At 46.1% G+C, this 20700-nt stretch overlaps 1 protein-coding gene across 1 annotated transcript in view; it reads right to left on the bottom strand.

Moving 5' to 3' along the window:
• MYO7A (myosin VIIA) overlaps window positions 1–20700 on the bottom strand; it is a 62677-nt gene that overhangs the window by 20951 nt on the left and 21026 nt on the right. The window contains exons 15-26 of the mRNA XM_059840295.1: window positions 12755–12892; window positions 10518–10676; window positions 10079–10171; window positions 8644–8738; window positions 7432–7516; window positions 6342–6560; window positions 6094–6201; window positions 5335–5544; window positions 4578–4781; window positions 3618–3794; window positions 1880–1969; window positions 521–648 (exon numbers count right to left, since the gene is read on the bottom strand). Coding sequence (XP_059696278.1) covers window positions 521–648; window positions 1880–1969; window positions 3618–3794; window positions 4578–4781; window positions 5335–5544; window positions 6094–6201; window positions 6342–6560; window positions 7432–7516; window positions 8644–8738; window positions 10079–10171; window positions 10518–10676; window positions 12755–12892 — 1706 coding nt within the window. The remainder of the gene's footprint in view (window positions 1–520; window positions 649–1879; window positions 1970–3617; window positions 3795–4577; window positions 4782–5334; window positions 5545–6093; window positions 6202–6341; window positions 6561–7431; window positions 7517–8643; window positions 8739–10078; window positions 10172–10517; window positions 10677–12754; window positions 12893–20700) is intronic.

The following is a 20700-nucleotide window of genomic DNA, read 5'->3' as shown; positions in this document are numbered from 1 at the left end:
TAAAAAATAATTAAAAGTTAAACAATAAAAAAGAGGAATTGTTTAACACTAATTTCTATTAATAAACATAAACGCATAAATTGGCCAAACCAGAGATGAGCAAGTGCCCTTCGTTTGACACTTTCCAATTTTTGAATGCTTCATTTAGCAGCTGAAATGAGTTTGAGTTTTTCATTAGAAGACCATTAAAAATATTCACACAAACAAAAGACATACAATAGTCAAATGGAAAACAGAATAGTGAGGAACAAGAGTGGGCATTTAAAAGAACAATCCAGTATCATTAGGACTTTCAAAAACGTTTGAATCTGTTTGCATGGTCTTTCCACTGGGCCTGACACAGGCAGTAAGGAACATGATCCAGCCTAGTCTGCATTATACAACATAACCATAAAAATAATTAAATGAGAGCTTTGTAAAGCTGCAGATAATATCAAACTTGTTTGAATAGCTCAAGAAAAGCTCAAGGAAGAAGGAATGGAAAGAATGGCATTTTCATGCCTTTGTTTTGATGTCTAACCTTAAGGCTGGCCTGAGGATGCCATTACCAATAATGAAATGGAGCTTCTCCAGGTTGGAAGTGGGTCGATCTTCGAGCATGCTATTACCCTGCAGCGTAGACTCACCATCATGAAGTCTCTTTGTCACCTGCCAACCAAACATATTGCTCTCTTTCAGGACAGCCAGTTACTGTGTGCCCCCCCACCCCCATCCCAAGTGTGTGGTGCTCCCCAGAGAGGACCCTCCACCAGCCAGGAGGGCTCTCAGAAGTTCTTTGATCTAGGATTTTAAAGGGAATGGGAGGGTTTGACTGTGTTGGCTTTAATCATGTATGGGTGAAATTAAAAATGGTCCTGTCTAGTCACACTTCCACCTGCTTGGTCCTTTCCCAGGGTTTCTACAATGGCACCCCCTTGACCAATGGCACCCAATGACCCTCCCAGCTCTGAGCTGGTCCTGCTGCTGGGAGAGGGCCACCAAGAGTCTCTGGAATAAACCATCTAATTGTCAAGGAGGACTCGTCCCTTTAATCTAATAATATCAAAATAATCATCAATGTTTTCACTGGCAAAATGGATCCATTCCCCACGCTAATGGTGCAGCTGAAACTGCATAAGCATGGTGCTGTTTGCGAAAACAAGGATGGCATTTGTCTGCCCAGCAGCTCACTGTCTCAGCTAGTCAACCCCATCTCCATTTAGAGAGATGGACATTCCTAGAGCATCTTCAGAGCCAATTAGGGTGAGCTGGACTGGGCCCTGTTTGTCCCCACAGACCCCTAAGGGAATATCTCACAGAGCAATCTTCATGCTCTCAAGCAGCTGTAGCCAGGTAAGGTGGTGCCTGCTCTGGAAATGGGCAGTCTATCAATTGTTTCCATCACCCCCACTTGAAAGATTTATCATTCCTCACTCTATTGAGGGAGCACTTCTCAAAAGCTCTCAGCCTGGGGTAACAGCTCCCATGGGGAGTTTTGTCCCTGGCACTGGACTGGAGCAAAGTGCTGTTGGAGACCCCACCTCTGCTATCTACGGGCAGGCAACTAAAAGCAGGGATAACAATCAGACCATCACAGAGTGGTGAGAGGTATCGGCAGCTGGATGGAGGGCTGTGAAAGAGGGGAGGGAAGGTGCTGGATGGATGGAGAACAGGAGCCGAGGGGAGGCCGGCGCGAGGTGCAGAATGACTCAAGGAGACACGGGAAGCCAACCTTTCCCCTTAAACACTCCTTAAATCTTTCAGGCAGAGAGACAGGTAGCGCCAAACCCAGAGGAGGGCTGGTTCTATGTTGTCTAGGGAAAAGCAGAAGAGAGTCAGAGAGGGCTGCAGACAATCCAACGGCACTTGTGCTGCCAGGCGGCCAAGCGGCTCCCCTCACCTCCTCCGTCAGTTTGGATTTCTTCTTGAGTGTTAAGGAGACCAGTTTGTGCCGCACACTGTTCTTCTTGTGCCCATCAACATGAGTACTCTGCAAAGCAAGAGGAGGGGATGCAAAGTGGTGAGATGCAAGTGCTGAACAAGTGCCCTCTCTGCCTCCTCTAGGCTCCTGCAAAAGACCATTAATCCTGAGCAGAGAGTGAGATGTGTCAGAGGCTGGTGGGAACCAGAAGTCTGGACCCATATTCCTGAACCCCCTGGAAAACCCAGGGCAGGCTCTGAATTTTGTAGATACTCTCTAACCAGTACGTATCCCTCAGATCAAAATTATATATTGGGAACATATGAAAACCTGCACGTTGAATACATGGCTGATTTGTGCTGAGTCCAGGTCCGCCCAGTTCTGCTGTATGACAGTGGAAATGGGATGAGCAAGACCACTCTCTGAGACAAGCCATTTGCACAGCAGGTTTTTACTGGAAGTCATCTAGCCAGGGATTCATGGACAGGTAGTCCACCCACTGTGGTTTAATAACTTTTAACCAACCCTGTGCACTGTCAGGTTTCCCAGAAGGACACCTTTGATGTGGGACAGCTCCAGGCACTGACTGTATCTCATCATATTACTTGCTGGCTTTCTGCTTTTATGGCAAACTTTTGGATCCAGTTAACCTCTACCCATTTAAACGGCTTTGAAAAGACCATGATTTCATACCCAAACAACACTTTGAGTCCTGTGGCTCTGATGGTTTATATCCATTATAAACATGAGCTGGTGCTGTAAACCTGGATTTGCATATCATTTTGCTCAGGCACCTTTTTGTACTGTGAAGAGATGATGTAACCACAGAGAAAAAGGACAGCTTAAATTTCCTTCTCTTCCGCGCTACCTGGTATCTCAGTTGGCCAAAATACAACTTTTTGTAATAAACAAGGAGGAAATTATGGGAAGAAGGAACGAAAGGTGATTCTTGGTGCATATTTTTACAGAATTATGATCCTGAGGCTACTCTCATCAGGTAATTCACTACAAGCATTGAATGGTATCGTCCTTTTAAGAACAAGAAAATTTGTTAATTTACCTCTGCAAATACTACAGAGATTTGTCAAGAAAACTTCTTGAAAATTAAATAGTGGCATCCAGAAGATGCCAATAGCAGATTATATCTCATCCTGTTGAATAAAGCAGAAAATGTATCAGCATTGTGGACATTGATTTATCCAGAATAATGTTTTGTCTGGGAAGGACACTAAGATGAAGTCCTCCAGTGACATCCAGAAGGCACTCAGGATGCAATAGGGATTTGTTTTTTTTAAAAATTTTATTTCCACAGCTTAATCTCCTGGTAACTAATTACTTTTTGCTCCAAGATTAAGGGCACATTTTTAATTTAGTCTCTTCTGACTCAGGGCAGATCAAAAGGAAATCCCCAAATAAGAAACATAGGACATTGCATCCCCCCCTGTACTTTAGCCCTGCAGGGTGGAGGAGAGAGATCAAAGTCCCATGAGAGATATCAGGGCACCTCCTTCACTGGGGAGCATTCAGTTGGTGCACATTCAGTTCTCCCTGTGAGGAAGGGACAGGATCACAGGCAATTCTCCCTGCACAGCGTAAGTGCAAATAAAATCAACAAACTGATTGCCTGCAGCAAACCCCACAAGTTGTTTCTTTCCAACACATTACAATATCCAACACCTAATAATAACAACACCTCTTTTACAGCCACAGCAGTTACCTCTCCTTCTCCCTGCAGAGCCTGCAGCTCTTTCTTATAGGTCTTCTTCCCAAGAGTCTCATAGATTTTTGTCATTACTGGTATCTTCTCACCACCATCACTCATGGCTGTGTGGTATTTCGGCTCAGGGAGGTCTCCCATGAAACGCAGGATAGTGATCCAAACAGCAAGGGCCGCCTATTTGAAAGGAAAATTACAGCCTGTTAGCTCACACCCGGGCAGTGGAGAGGGTGAATCCATCAGGATCCCCACTGTGGTCTCTCTGTACATCTGCAGGACTTCCCTGTATTCCCTGCGCCCCATGTAACAGCCTGCAGCACACATCCTCTCTGAATGGTGGGCAAGCTGCTGGCTGGGACCACACATTCTGTGTGGCTCTGTGTTCATGCCACCATGACTGTGTTTGTGAACCTTACAAGGGGTTTTCTGCTTGACAGGAGATGCCAACCTTACCAAGGGGCAGGGACTGGCAGCTCCTAACCAACTGCAGATGGGAAGAAGAGAAACAGTGAGGGCAAGCTCGTGGATAATGTAATATGCATTATAGGCATGCAGGTTGAATCCATTCCTGCTCGTGTACTGCTGGCTATGGGACAAGCAGTTCTCTTCTAGTTCTGCACTGGCGATTACAACAAGACAACAAGCAACTTTTACAGCTCCCTAGAATCTTTACAAGTGGTACTGAAGCAACAATTTCCACTGTCCATGCCCTGAGCCCAGAGCACCTCATTGTCTTAACACCAAGGTACAGAGAGGGACCCTCCTCTCTAATGCTCCATCCCTCTGATATTCCCTGTCTTACCAGCACTCAAAGCATACTGGTGGGACAGTGGCCATGGACACGTGCAGCAGATAAGTGTATCCCAAAATGGAAACTCCTGGTGCCCTTTGGCTGGAGGGTTACCCAGGCTTGCTCCAACCCACCCAGCCCTGCTCCAGGTTTTTCATCCCCTGCCTCACCAACTGGTCTCCTTCATCTTCATGGTACAAGAGAGGCTGCTTGAGGGGCCGACGGATGTACGTATGTGTTGTTGTGCCCTGGAAATACGTGGCAGCAAACTTGGCAAATTTGTACTCTGAGAGGTCTTCTTCCTCCTCCTCAGGGAGAGGCAATGCTGCATCCAAATCCTCTTCCTCCAGCTCCTTCTGGACTTGCTCAAGATCCTTTTGTGGAAGGAAATGTCAGACATTCAGCATGGCTTAGGATATCAAACTACCATTTCCCTTTGGGCCTGACTTTTTTGCCAGTCTGATTCCCACCCCAAAAGGAAAAATCAGCTGGAGGAAAATCATGGAATATAGCACTAGAGCCCATGCAAAGCCCAAGCTTCGAAGGACATGCCTGTGCCCAGGAATGTCCCCAGAGCAGTAGAAGGAGCAATAAGCATGGCCCCACTCATAGCATGGGGAAAGGATGTCTAAAAGCTAAATGCCACGCCCTGTGATGAACCTAAAAGGGAAGAACTCAAAGGCTGCAAGTCCTTGATGACCTTATAGTGATACTGCTCTCCTCCATTTGGTAGTCCCAGGGAAAGCAGCCAGGATGCCTGCCCATCTCTAGCCACAGCACAATAACCCTCTGGGGTCACACAGGAGAGCCTGACCTTGAAGGAAGCCTTCAGAGACCCACTTTTTTATTACTGTACTCTTTCGTGATCTATTAATGTTTTGCTAACGCCTGTCATGTGATAGCCAGGCTCCTGTACAACTCCTGTACCTCAAAGCCATTGGGTGCCTGTCCCTCCTGGCCAGGAAGGGAGGAAGTTGTCCCCAGGAATCCAAACATTTTGTCCACCATTTCTGAGTCATTCACTGGCTCATTGCGAGCTCTCTCCATTTTTTCTAAGAGCTCTTTCTTTCGACGTGCTTCCTCCTTCTCTTTTACTTCTCTCTCTGCATCTTCCCGTGCCAGCTGGGCCAGGCGTACCTGCAAAAGGAGAAGTGCAATGACTGAACTGCTCCTTCCAAAGAGCTGGCAGTAAATTCCACAGGGCATGGATTAGGGAGGTAGACTGCCTCATGCTTAGGGCACTACACCCGTATCATAACTTGGAACAAATCAATGATATGTCCATGTATCAGCTTCCCAACTGCAGAAGGACAAAGCAATGCATTTTCCCCATTCCTTAGTGCCTGTTTAGGGGTGTTGGTCCATGCACAGAAACTCTCACTGACCTAATTTTTTTCCTTTATACAACAGCTCTGCATGTCCACACACACACAGAGCGTCCCAGTTCCCCCTTTATACAATAGCAAAAGTGAATAATAACTATAATCTCTGGCATTCCTGTGCAGCAAATCAGAAATTCTGGAGTAGACTCAAACTAATAGAGCACAGAGTATTTTGGAGAATTAAATACAAACCACTCAAGCAGGGCAGAAATCCCTTAGGTATTTTTGTCACTGCCCCTCAAAGGAGCAAAACTAGTTCCTGGAGAACAGAGAGAACCCCACAAAGAGATCAGTCCCCATGTACTTGGTGTTTCTTTTCTGCTTCTTCTTTGGCTTTCTTGGCACTCATCTCCTTTCGAAGTCGTTCTTCTTCTGCCAGCCGAAGTTTCTCTGCTTCCAGGCGTCGATAATACTGTGGGAATAAACACAAGAGCCTTTCTGAATAGGCATCTAATTACTTTTGGAATGATTTTTTCCCCAGTAAAACTGGATCTAAGGAGCACACGATGCAGAAGCATGTCTTTCTCCCGTCTCCTCCTCCTCGGCACTTACCTCCCCCCGGAGGCGCTTGTAGAGCCGTCGGGCGATCATGCCGCGGGCGTAGGCCTGCACGGTGAGGACAGCCCAGAGGCGGTGGCGGAAAGCCCTGCGGACCAGGTAGCCCCGGCACCGTGCCTGGAACTCGATGATCCGCCGGCGAGCCATGTGGTACTGCTTGTGGAGCTTGCGGGATCGGTACAGGGCCTGCAGCCTCAGGAAGCCAATCCGCATCTGCAAGAGGGAGCAGGATGAGACCGCCCCGCCAGCCAGGGGCTCGCCCACCCTAAGCAGATTTCCACTGCTAATCTCCTGCTTGCACGGCTGTAAATAAGGGCCACTGAAATCAGTCCCCATGACAGCAAACCTTCTGGAGGGAGGTTCTCCAAGAAGGTGGAGAAATGAAGCCATCTGGCTGCTGCATTGATTCAAAGCCCAGGAAGGACAAACACAGTTTCTTCCCCACTGAGCCTTTGAGAGGCCTCAGGATGTCTGGTTGGCCATCCCAAGGCAGCCACAAGGAATGAGGGCTGCTCCTATGGAGGTTCAGCATCTGCAAAACTCCTGCCTGACAGTCAAGGTTCTGTTTGATGGCAGGAGGCAGCATCCGAGCCAGCCTCAAAGTGGTTATTTCTATCAAGTTGCAGGCTTGAAGGATTATACTGAGATACTTTAGACCTTAACACACTTTACAAAAGATCTTGCTGTTGGGTCAAAACCAATTGGAACAGGGAGAGAAGAGGACTATGGACTGGGAGGGTGAGAAACTCAAATATGGTCCCACATGGAGATGGAGTCCATTTTTTAGAGGAAGCTGCTCTTGAGTTTTCAGTCACCTGGAAACTAGAGGAAGACTTACAAAACCCCAAATGACCAGTTGGTGCAATGGACGTGTAAGCCACAGGAGAGAGGACAGCTAGAAGGTGGCCTCTTCCATGAGATGACAAAGCAAAAGAGCAAACTTCCATTCATCACTCCAGCTGATAAAAGCCAACCTCACCACTTCTGACATTCAGTGGGACGTTTTGAACCAGGAAACCCTTATGTATGTCCCAGGTTAGAGAGGCAGGAAGGCAGAGGTGCGAGGAAGCACCCCTGTACTTACAGCACCATAGTTCTTCCTGCAGTTATGCCCACGCCAGTATCTCTGAATCATCAGGACTGAATTTCTCACTTTCAGGAAATTGGACCTGCAAAAGCATTTCAATCATTTGCCTCTGTGGTTTCGCCACAAGTTATCATCATCTCCTGGGCCTTATTTCTTGGAGATTTGAACCTGAGGGACCAGGTGGAATAAACACCACATTTTTGGCTTGAAAACATCTCCTTCCCCAGCTTTCCTTGCTTTCATAAAAACATTTGTAAGCACTCTCTCTGAGAGGTCTCTGCAGGGAGATTATGCCACATTTTGGGAATGGAAAGAAGAGGAGATGATAGGAATCCCAGCCTAGCATCATCTTCTCACACCTAAAACCTCTTCCCTATGTGTCTTAAACCTCTTCCCTACGTGTCCTTCCCATTTCATTCTAGCACCTGAAAATGGATTGAATCCCACCCAAATGACTGAGAGCAAACCTCACCAACACCACGCTGCTATCCCTATCTGCTCCTCCAGTCCTTCTCAGCCTGATCTGATCCTACCTGCAGACAACAATTGTGTTGGGAGGCCTTGGGGGTCTTGTCTCACTACAATCAGTGTGTGAAAGATTGATGTTATTTAGGATGTGGCCTTTCTGTAAAGCACAACCTGAGTGACAGCCGTGGCTTGGACAATCAAAGAGCAAAAAACCCCAAGAACTGTTCCTCCTCTGCAGCTGAAGCTTGTCCTTGTCTGTGGCTCCCCCTTTTCATCCACAATGGTGCCATGAGCTACCAGTCCTCTTCCCATGTCTTGAAACTGGCTTGCAAAGGGAAGAGTTCTGAATCCTTTGGGCTTTGGGGAGAGCAACTTTAGTAGCAGTAGCTGACCCAGTGTTCCCACTGCAGTCTTGTGGGAATCTCCATACATTGGAGTCTCAGCGTGGCCTTCAGCTGGCTCAGAGCCCACTGCTGCACTGTCACAGCAAACATCCCCTGAAGATGGCACTGAACAGGGACAGAAGGTCCTATTCTGTGCAGGTCTGAGGCAGATAACACAGTTATCCTCAGGTTTCCTCTGCTGTTTTCCTCCAGTACTTGCTGCACCTGAGTGCCAGCACATCAGGGGTCCCCTCTGGTCATCTGGGCACCAGAGAAGTGATGTAGCCTCCAGGACCCACTTGCTGGATGAAGCATCCCACATAGCCCACCTCCCATTTGGCCATGGGCTCATGCCTACCTGTCTTTATACCCACGGACCACCTTCTGGATGAGGATGACTTTGTCAGTGATGGCTTTGTCTCTCTCAATCTCCAGCAGCATGTCGTGGTGGTCCTGTGGGAGGAAGCAACACAACACCAATGTCTCAAGCCTGATATGTGGCCAGAATGGGTGGTACAAGACCCCTCCACAAGATAGTTGTCCAAAATAAACTCTGGGGTCATTTTACATCCCAAGTATTACCCCACCTGCTCACTGGGGAAGTCGTAACATAAACCATAGTGATTTATAGTCTTCATTCCCAAATGAACCAGGTCATCCAGAAGCTGCAAATGCAAATACTTCACAGTCTGAAAACAGCCATATTACACTGCCCTTCCCCGCAGAGCTCCCTCCTAGTGCTCTCAGCCATGGGAACAGCTCCTAGGAGTGCTGGAGAGGTTTGCAAACAAACTCCAGGCTACCTGGGTCCCATCACTTCTTCCAGCCAAGACTGCAATGCATCCCTTACCTAAGGAAAACAAAGCTCCTCAAAACACTGAATTTCCTTTGCCCTGAGGCTTTCAGATGCACCAATCCAAGCTTTATTCTGACTCCTCCCATGTTGTGTGTGATGCAGCTTTCTTTCCCAGTCATGGCAAGCTGAGCCATGCCACACTGCGTGCAGCAGAGGCAGTTCCACATGTTTCCTGCTTTGCTGACCTCCCGCGGCCCCTCAGGGCCTCCCAGTTTCTCTGTTTCCTGCCCTGACAGCTGTGAAATCTTGATAACAGGCTCTGGAAAGAGCAACAAGTGCCAACAAGTTCTGGGGAAGAGATGGGGGTGTTTGGTCTGGCAGTGGGATTTGGGGATGAATTTAGGTGCAAGCAGTCAGGGTTTAACATTGTGATTTTTGCACAAGAGAAGCCTCACCTTCCCAGAACAGCACAGGAATCGGTTTGTAAGGAAAGATGAGTGTGTAAGGGCCTGCAGGGGACCTGCAGTGTTGGACTGCTCTGCATCAGCTGGACTGATTGAGAAAAGGAGACTGTAGGCACATGGGTTGCACAAGGATCTGCAGAAAGCAAAATGAGCCTGTTGTGCTCATGTCCCTCTCTCTGCAGGGCTCTGCATGGGCATCCCTCCTGCTGCTGTGCCTTTCAGGTGAAGGCAGGAGAGGAAGCTGAACCACTCAGCCCAGGAGGGAAAAGGCTGTGCACTGGATGTGACCACTTTTGTGTCGGTATGGATTTGAGAATGCATCAGTGCTGGCACTGTGTCAGGACTTCCTCCTGCCTGCTGCTCCTAAACCAACCCCAAATGTTCTGCCTTAAGCCAGGCTCTACCCACTGACATGCCAGCCCAGAGACCATGGAAAAGGGTCATGTCTTGTGATGGAAAGGAAATGGTAGGAGACAGCTCCAGAGGCAAGGATCCAAGATGGATCCCAAGAGGGAATGTGGAGAACCACCCACCTTTAGAAATATCTTTGTCTTGCCAATCTGCCAGTCATCATCCTTCCCCAGCACTGCTTCAGCAATGCGCTGGCAGGTCCCACGCAGGTCACCCTGACAGAGAAGGAGTTGGGATTCACCAGGACCAGACTCACCCATTTCTCCTCCCAGGCCCAGTGTAAAACTTTTCTGGTCCCAAATCCTGCAGCTTTCTGCTAATGAGGTTCTTATGGCTTTACTGTCACTTTGTTTAAGATGAGTGAGATGGACAGCCTGAATATGGTACCTATCCCTGCCAGCCCTGTAACCATTCTTCCTCACTTGGAAAGCCCAGAGCACCACTGTGACACCTGGGGATCAAATGCTACATAATTTATTTTGGAGAGGAGGCACAGCCCATAAATTTCTCTGGAGATTGCCCAGCAGAGAGCACTTGCTACGTGTGAAGGAGGATTCTCACCTGCTTGTAGGCTGGCTTCACCCCAGGCATGAGCACCCGGTAGCGGTCCACGAACTCCACGAAGGTGTAGCGGATGGGGTACCCAGCCCGGCGGATGCGGATGGTCTCCATCATCCCTGAGTACCTCAGCTGACGGACGCACAGCTCCCGATCAAACAGCTGGGGAGGTCACAGGACACTGGGGTTTGAGTGCAAATCTTTTAGGGCTAGTTCATTGCGCTTATGGGCAACTATGCTCTCCTTCACGTGGGCCTGATGAGGCACAAACTGCTGGAGACAGTTTTGATTTTCTTTGCATGGTTTTGTTATCTAATTCATCCCACGCCTTTCTCTTGGACTAACCAGAACAATACTCAGAAGCAGCAGCATGGGATGATATACGGACCCAGAGAACTCCAGCCAGCATCCCGATACAAACAATATTTTTCCCCCCTAAAGCACATTTCAGAAGGAAGTAAAAGTTTTAGAATAACATAAAGTAACAAACAGTCAGGACTTTCCATGACCTTTCACTTCCACTATGCCATTTCCTATCACTATCAGTACGTTTTCATTCAAAGGCAGGGACAGAAAATGATCTCTCAGACAATGTTCTCTTTTGCAGTCACCCTGCACAGCTCTGTGTGCCTTTATCTGGGATTCCTTTTCCTTTGGATTATTAAATCAAGGTCAAAATTAAATTTAGCAAGAAATCACATTTCATATCACACTGCAGTCTCTGATTCAGTGTTAGCTCACCCACTTATTTCTTTCATGGGGAGATTAATTTCTCTTTGTTTAATTATTTCAAACTTGAAACTGTTTTCCTGTCCCACTGAATGTTTTTTAGACAAATAGATTGAACAGAGACTTCTGGCTTAGCACTTGCAAGACCTGCTAAAATACAGACTTCCTATGCAGAAGTCAAAACACCAGACTGAATTCCAGACATCCAGGCGTAAAAACAGCTCAGAATCAGGGCATATAGAATGATTTGCTAATACCAGTTCAGCATGTACACCTATTTCTCAACATCACCTATGTCCAAAAAGAAGGTCTTGTTCTAATCTCTGCTGAGATGATAATCACACATCAGACATATTGTTAAATATTTACCCCAAAATATTCCATTTACAGGCTAACAGGTTTTTACTCTCACCAAAACCAGGATAAGAGCACAGTAAAATGATCTCAGAGACCCACCAAACTTTTCACTCTGCATCATATTAGGTTCTCTGAACAGCAAAAATAAGTTTCAAACAAACACTGCTTGTACATAAGAGCCATGAAATTCAGGATTTTATGCTTTTTTACACTCAACTGAGCTTTGCTAACAGACACCGACTTTAGATAAAGCTCCAGCCCTGGCTAGATTATTTATTAAGTAAAGCTCTTCCTTTCCAAGCAGTACCACAATTAAGTTTGGTGAGCAGGAAACAGTGATTGCTCACAGCATCAGTGTCTGATCCTGCAAGGTGTGGGGAGTGGGATCAGGGTGTGCAGCACCCACCTTATCACCTGGACTTCTGCTGCAAAACTCGGAGTCCCTTCCATGAGCACTTAGTGGTCAGGGGGGTTGAGAGCCCTCTCCTTCCTTCTTATTTGCTCCCAAAAGTTTGCCCCCATAATGTTCATTGCTTTTGAAGCAAATCACTGTGAACTGGAGCAAGGTAACTCCTCTCACATTTCCTCTGTGCTACTTGGCCTCTTTTTTTCCTCTGCTTTTAGAACCATGCTTTTGTAATCGGTGAAGAAAAAAAAAAATAGGCAGTGGAAATCATCAAACAGGATTTAAAATAAGGGAGATCCAGTGTGAGCAAAGATTTTTAGGAAAACACCCACGGGAAGATGGTTTTTAGAAAGCACTGAACTCTGCCACAGAACTAAAGCCATGGCTCAGCTGAAGTCTCTGGCAGGAAGGAGCCTACCCCCTATGGAAATGGAGAGGCATTTCCTATAGGATAAGGGGCTGCAGGGTGAATTCCTTGAGACTGTCCTTGGGAAGGAAGGCAGGATCAGGAGCTACCCCTTGCAAAAAGTTTTGGGGTGCTGTTGGACTGCAAAGCAAGCGCCTGATTTTGCCAATCCTTTTGTGACTCTGTTGCTTGCACAGCAGGCTGTGGGTTGGTTTTCCATGCATGCAGGCTCAATCCTGACTCCACTGATGTCCAAAGGAGTTTTGGCGGTAACTGCAGGGCAGAATGACCCCACGGTCAGTCCCATACAAAAAGCAACCAGGAGAGAAAATCAGGACTTACCATGGGCTTCTTGTACTCATTGGGCTTAATGCAGCGGACAAAAAAGGGCTGGCACACGCTGAGAGTCCTCATCAACAGCTCCAGCGAGCGCTTGAACTGGCTGCTGAGCGTCGGCGAGCGCTTCCTCGTCTCCGCTCCCTGCAAAACCGCAGCACAGCAGCGCGCTCAGGAAATGAAAGGATAACACTGCCTTTCCCCTCGGGCCGCGTCCCCAGGAACCTCCTGCAACAGCCGGGGCTGGAGGGGGAGTGGGGCCAGAGGTGGCTGAAAAGTTGTGGCAGGAGAGGGGAAGGGCAGAGCCTGTGAACTTGCAATGGCTGGGCTCCTACTCCTTATGGCTCTGTGCAGGCAGGAAAAGTGCCACGATTTAATTTCTCCTGCTCGAACCTCCCTGTGTGACTGGAAAACCCATCTTCCCTGTGCAGAGTCATGAGGGAGATCTGCCCTTAAGACCAAATAGCCTCTTCTGTACCACCAAAATTCTCAGTATTACAGGTTGGGGCAGTGCACCTGCCCGGGGATGCTCTCAGGAGCAGTGTGGGCTTCCCTGTCCCCATGCATTGCAGCATGGGCATGCCAAATCCTCTGTCATGGTTCCTTGTGTCAGGCAGGGCTCCTCCTGCTCCCTGGAACAAGAACCAGAGACTCATTTAGGGTAAAAAATTATCCAGGAGAATGCTTGCTGCAGGGTGACTCTGCAACAGTTCCAGAAACTTCCGCTGAGATTCCTCAGCCTGAACTACCACAGATTCTAGTTGCTTTTGGAAAAGAATATTAACTAGACTAGATGAGGTGAGTATTTATGGTGAATCAGGATGATTTGATGTATTTTTCTTGGTTTAGCTCCCCTGGTCAAATTAATAATCCAATCTCTATTTTGGGGCAGGCGTTTTGAAATGAGACTGTATATATTTCCCTTAATAGTCCCTTCTCCCTGCTCTGGGAAAACCTTGTTTAACCACCTCCAAATCAAGTCCCTAGCTTGTTTCATGTGCCAGACACTATTACCTGACCTCATTACACATCAGTCACAGTGGTGCTGTGTGTCTAGTGGGATCTGGTTTTCAGGGAGCCTTTGTGGGGCAGCAGGTAATGCTGGAGGAAGAGTTGGGCACCAGGAGGTAACTCCCTCGTAATTAAAAACAGTCTGAGTATTAACACGACCTGTGACATGACCTGATGGCCAGGGAATTCCCAAAGGGAGAATTCCAGCAGGATTTTAATGCATTTTTTCCTTCAAATATCCTCTTATTTGCAGGTGGTCAAGCCACGTGTGGAGTCACAAAATCCTCATCTGCACTGGCCTTGCTGCCATGTTTTGCAGTGTTTATTGGCACATTCCTGTTTATTCCTGCTTCTGCTAAAATCTTTACATGTGCTTCGTCATATACCAGTAATAACCTTTAACATTCCCACCCCTCAAAACTGAGGAATTCCATAGAATCACAGAATAGTTTGGATCAGAATGGATTATAAATTCCCTCTAGTCCAACCCCTTTGCCACAAACAGGGAATTTACACAGCTCAGGTTGGATCTGATGTTGAGACAAACCCAACAAGACAAACACAAAGCCATCATGGAATTCCAACAGGAGAAAACCCAGCTCATGCAAACACCACAAAAACCTGGCCTGCTTGCCAAGAACAGCATGGGGGGCTACCAGCAATCTCTCCCAGCAAAGTCCTCCCCAGAAGCACAAACTGCTAACAAATCTAGAGTAGTTAATGGATACAGCTGCTACCTGCAGAGCACTGCAGAGTCTGATGATCATATTTTGTTGCAGGTCTTCTGAGGAAAAGGCTGTTTCAGCAAGTATCAGGGTTTGAAAGGCTTTGATGGATGTTTTCTTATCACATTGCTAATTATGCATATGAGGTAACCTCTGAGAGGTGGGGAAGGATAGCCACAGGGGTTGGAAGCAGCAACAGATGCAGGAGCAGGGCTGGCAGCCTGAAACAATTGCATGTTAGCCAAATTTTAGTCAGTTTGGGCTTGGCTGGGAGAGATCATTTTTAAGCCATGGTGTTAGGAAGGGAGCAAAACTTAGTACAAGGGTCTGCAAGGGAATGCACGAGTGGTTTGCTCCCAGACAGCAAGAAATGCCTCTCCAGCTTGCTGGTGCCTTGCATTTCTTTCCTGCATGCATCCAGATCTGGCAAAAAGCAGTGGTGCCATCTCCATCCTTAGATCTGAGGGCTTTTTGCTGGGTGGGTTGGAAGGAAGGGACAGTGACCAGAGAGCAGCTTGTCTTCCTGTCCAAATAGTCAGAGCAGTCTGGGCTCCCCCTGTAAAGACCACATCATCCCATTCAGGGATGACATTTTGGGGCCTGACATTTGTGCACAGACCCCTCTCAGTGGTGGGCACCACCCCTATGGGCACTTTTTGGGCTCTCAAACATACAATAAATAAGTGTTTTGCATCAGCTTCATCCTTCAGGGATGGGTGACACCACTCAAGTAATTGTGGTTCCTTCTGCCTCACCCCAACACCAGCTTGGAGAGAATCACACCTCTTCCCTTACTTCAACAAAATGACCCTTCAACAAAATGACTTCAAAAAAAGGGTGGAGCAGCCTCTCAACACAGGCTAGCAAGGCACTGAAAATACAGGATTTACTGCAGGGGAGAAGAATTTTTTAAGCTAAAACCAGACCCAGTCCCCATAGCCTGATGGAGAAAGGGCTGATACATTCTGCTTTTCCCTGGCTAGACACTTCCTAGCTTTCAAACTCCGAGACTGTAACATCTTTGGGACTCAGACTCTCTTCAGTTGTGTTCATACAAAGCCCAGTAGAAGGGAGGATGACACCTGTGTAAAATGGGGAAGGATGAGCAGGATTCACAGGCGCTGTACCCCAGACTGCAGCACTCAGCCTGTACTCAACATCAAAGGAGGAAAATACTCAAAAACAGAAGAGCAAAATAAGAAAAAGAAGAGAATTATGTGATTTACAGAGAAAGAGCATGCAGAAGAGAGTTTAGAATGATGTGCAGACCAGCATGACATCCAGACATGCTTCAATTCCACTTCCATCTGCCATCTCAAGCCAGTCTGAACTTTGGGAGTGCAAACACACACATGGCTGTTTGCAGTAACACCAAGACAAAAGGCAAGGAGAATGGCAACTACAAGGAGAAATGTCACTGATCCAAAAATGGTAGAGGTTATTCCTTCTGTCTCTTTGCACCTTCTCCTCCTTGAAGGACAAGGCTGCTGGTGCAGCAGAAACACCATCAGGAGACAACAGCCTGCCTCAGTGGAAATGCAGAAGGATGAAATACTTGGGGAGAGCTAAGGAAGGAGAGGGAAGCATGTGCCACCAGCAATACTCTGGGGAAAAGTTCTGGACAATGGACCATCCTCCCATCTCTTTAGGATTACCAGGTCACTAATTTGAGACATGCCAATGTGACATGCAGTTTCTGGGCAAAATGATGCTTTTTCTTTGTTATATTTTTATATGATGACCACTGAAAGCTGAGGCCACCTCATTTTGCAGTGTCATATAGTGAAGAGAGTCTTTCTCCTAAAGGCTGTGCAGTCTGGAAAGTGCCTTCCAAGGCAATGGTGACATGAGCTGCATAACAGTGCCAAGTATCACTGTTTTGAACTACAAGCTTATTGAGATGCATATATATATATATATATATATATATATATATATATATATATATATATGAAAAATTGTTTTTATCTTGGCTGTTCCACCTTTACCTCAGTGTCTAACAAATATGAACAATTATTATTCATTAGAAAACCTACAAAATACAAAGTTTAGTTGTAAGATCAACTATGACAACAACAAAACTCCATTTCCCTGTATCACTGGTTGACATCTTCAGAAGAAAAAACTGGTCTAAATGTTTCTGAGAGATTTGGCACATTTGTCTCCTGGATTTAATCCCACCATAGAATTACAGAATTACTAATGGTTTGGGTCTGAAGGGATCTTAAAGTTCATTTAGTTCCAACCCCAGTGCCACGGGCAGGGACACCTTCCATTAGACCAGGTTGCTCAAAGCCCCATCCAACCTGGCTTTGAACACTTCCAGGGATGGGGCAGCCACAGCTTCTCTGGGCAACCTGAGCCAGTGCCTCACCACCCTCACAGGAAAGAAATTCTTCCTAATACCTCAACTAAACATTTTCTTTTTCAGTTCAAAGCCATTCCTCTTGTCCCATCACTCAAGGCCCTCTCCAGCTCTCTCATATCCTAACTCAGGAAAGACTATTCTTTTTGCTACAACTCTAGAGCAAGGCCCAGTGATATGTTCCAATTGAAACAATTTTAACCATGATACAGAGGGGAAGGAGTCCACCTCTGGAAATAATGGCTTTCAGTCATTTTGGGTCAGATCCTCCTCATTGGAATTCCAAATCCAAACATCCAAGATACTGCAGAAGTAAAAAGGGATGAAATTCAGCCCCATGCAAAGAGCTGAATTTTGAAAAGTAGGCTAATCCTCTGGTTATCAAGGGGCTGAGGAAATGTAAGCAGAGTCACAATGGTTATATCATAAAATCTTTAGCACACAATATGCTACCTTATGGCCAAATAACTAGCAAGCAAGTTTTGGGAAGTTATCAGAACCAGTCAGCAGATAAGATGCAACATAAAAGACCTAGAAGAGGCTCCAAAAGCCTGTTTTGATGATCATGACAAAATTTCTTATTATCTTGTCTTTGAAGGCTTGGATCTGAGGTCTCCCCTGAACAAGAACTAACCCTCCACCTCCAAAAATAATAGCACTTCCAAACAACCCAGAAATGCAATCCAGGGCTCTTTGGGCTGTCTTTCCTCAAAAAGTGTAAATCAGGGTGAGATTTGTAGTTGGTTGGAGGAATAGTGCCCCAGCGAAGCCAATGGTGGCACCATGGTAAACAACAGCCAAATCCCAGATGATCCATCTGAAGTTATTTAGAATGATTCAAATATCAGGAAAAAATCCTCAAAACCTTGGCTGAGCCTGGTTCTGATCAAATTCCCATCATTACAAAGCTCTTCTGAGTTGAGTCCTAGAATTAAGTGACACAGTCATACCCCTGTACCTATTCAACAAGCTGTAAGAATGCTCTCCCACACATTGGTCACTTGAAATGGATCATCTATAGATAGTGCAGGAAGAGGAATAAACCAACAGGAGTAAAGCACAATCCTTGCCAAGGAGAGGTGAGTATACAAAAGAGGAACTCATGTATTCAGTTTACCTTTGGTGTGGGTGTGGGCGACTGGCCAAATGTGCTGGATGCATAGCCACAGAGAAACTACACGAAGCACAGGTAAAAAAAAAACAAAACAAAACACAAAACAGAGACAGAGAAGAGCAAATAGTGAAAAGAAGGAATAACTGAAATGGGAGCCTGACATTTTTAGTCTTGGAAGTCCAGCTGCTATATATGTCATGAACAAAATGCATTCATTCTTAGATTTTTGTATAACCCTCTCCTGGATTTTCTCCTTCGTCTGGATGTTCACTTCTCTGAGGGAACTGCTGGTGCTCAGCTCTTGCTTCTTGGAAACAAACTTTATACATTTTTTAACCTCACTCTTTATCCATCCAGTTTCAGCCATTCCCACTCATCTGCCTCACACATCTCTGCTCTCAATATACAGTAGTTGGGAAGGTGCCAGGAACAAAACACAAAAATCTGTAAAGAAATCCCTCCCTTCCTCCCTACTTATAATCCCAAAACCAGGTATTTTTGATAGAATTTAAACTTTTGCCAAGGGGTAAGCCACCCCACCCCCCCAGTTTCCTATTTGTTTTTCACTTTACAGGGTTCCATCCTCCACTGCTCCTTCTACCTGTTCCTTGAAGAAGCAGTGCTGCCAGACCATACCAGCTGATTCCTCAGAGGAACAGTGCACAACTCCCACTTAACCGATAATTTCACCTGGCACCACTCAAAGCAATGTTCCTGTTCAGCAAACATCCACAGATAAACCCTCTCGGTGATGACCATGAATAAATGAAACTTTACAGCCCCATGTGCCCCAGAAATGCCCAGTTCACCCCACAGGTTTCGTTGTGAGCAGGTATTAGGTCTTTCAGGGACCAAACAGTTACTACAACATTCAAATATACAATCTCAACCAGTTACCAAATTTCTCTGATCTGTGGCTTTCTCAAGTTTCTGGAATATAAGGGCCCCATCTGAATGACCAAATGTAAAGCAGATGTGGACTTACTTGTACCTGACTCACAAAATCCTACAAACTCATCAATAAGCTCCTGAGGACCAAGGTTTGGAAGGTGTTGAGCAAAATGCCTCATGATTTCATTTAGTCCTTAGCAGAACAGCCACTTGTCTCTCTTTAAGAGAAGATGTTATATTTGATTGACCAAGCCTGAGTGTCTCTGAAAGGTTCTCCACACACTGCCTCACTGAAGCTCGGGGAAGGCATGCACAGCTCCAAGGCATTCCAAGGACACTTCACCACAGAGCTTTGCTACATGCAGTCAATTTCCGTGACCCAGACTCACTTGCTCCTTCTTTTGGGGTACATGACCTAATAAAGGGGCTGCAAACATTACTGAACGTTGGTGGAAAGAATGGCAAAAGCATCTCAGCCCCATGTTGGATCCTGCTTGTCTGAGAATTTTTGTGTGGTGGTGTTCAGGGAATTAGTGCTCTCCAGGTCCACAGTGATGCTGTGCATGACTAGGGGAGCTGGCACACAATGTTGGCTCGTCTTCCAGTTCCATGACATCAGGCTAAAAATCTCTCATTCCAAAAAGAAATCCAGGCATCAATAAAGTATCAAAGCACAGAGACCACCACTTTGGACAGATTCTAAAGATGTCTAGTGGAACTATTAAAAAACCTCAAACAGTTCATGTTAAAAAAAACCCAAAAAAAACGGGATCCAATGCTTTCAGAGGTTTCAGTTCTCAGATCCTACACAACATCCAGGCAGACATCTCACCTTTGCTATTGTATACTTCCAGCATATTTTAAAGATGCTTTGGCAGGAATCCCTGTGAGAAAGCTTGTGTGACTGTGTAAACCCTTTCATTGATGCCCCAGAGTGCATCTCTGCTCTGCCCAAAGAAGAAAGAAATCACTTCCAAGGCCAACTGCAAAGCTTACACCAAAAATAAAAAGCAGCAAGGAAAAAGCAATAAAAAGCAAAGTAAGCAGCAGCACTGATGCTAAGGGAGTTAGTGTCTACTTCAACAGGAGTATCCACTTCTGAGGATAGCTCTGAACCCAGCAGGAGTGTCATGCCAATTGGTAGCTCAATTAGTAATTGATAAATGCTCTCTTATTCCAAATGAAGTCAAAAGGATAATCACCATTAATTTCAGCAGGAGCAAAACTGAATGGCTGAAGGTTATGAACAAAGTTTGCAAAACAGCATGTAGCATATTCAAAGAAATGCCTTGGGAATGTAAATATTTCTTTCCCTTGGCAAGTAAAGGAATTCAGCACTCACAACTTGGCACTCCTGAAAGTCCCTAAGTCCCTTGGTCCATCAGTGGCATTTGGCTGGCATTTGGAAATGGGACTCCGACTGCCCAAAAATTTGTTTACTTTGGAAAATGTTATCCCCACACCCTCTGCAGTCCCATGACTTTTGCCTTGGGAAAGACTGGGGGATTTGGCCATAGGGACTGATCTGTATAGGCTTTCAGATTCTGAAGACTAACATTTTAAAACACTTTCTACTTTAATTTTGGGAGTAGGGATGAGTAGAGAGATTTAGATGTTCAGCTTCCTGAAGAAAATATCGCACATTTGTGTTACTAAAGTGAAATGGTCACTAATCTCAGCATTTAAGCTGGTATCCCAGTAATAAATACTCATATGGGGTGGAAAGGATTAAAGCAATAACTGCCCTTCTCTGAAACTTCAGGGCACACAGTCTTCTCTCACTAAGCATGGAGTAAGCACATAACCTCCTGGAGAACTGGGATGTGGAAAGAGGAGCTTTGAAGTT

Source organism: Haemorhous mexicanus, chromosome 2 (genome assembly GCF_027477595.1).
Source record: "Haemorhous mexicanus isolate bHaeMex1 chromosome 2, bHaeMex1.pri, whole genome shotgun sequence".
Taxonomy (NCBI): Eukaryota; Metazoa; Chordata; class Aves; order Passeriformes; family Fringillidae; genus Haemorhous; species Haemorhous mexicanus.
Note: the sequence above shows the minus strand (reverse complement) of the source record. Positions and strands in the feature narration are given on the sequence as shown.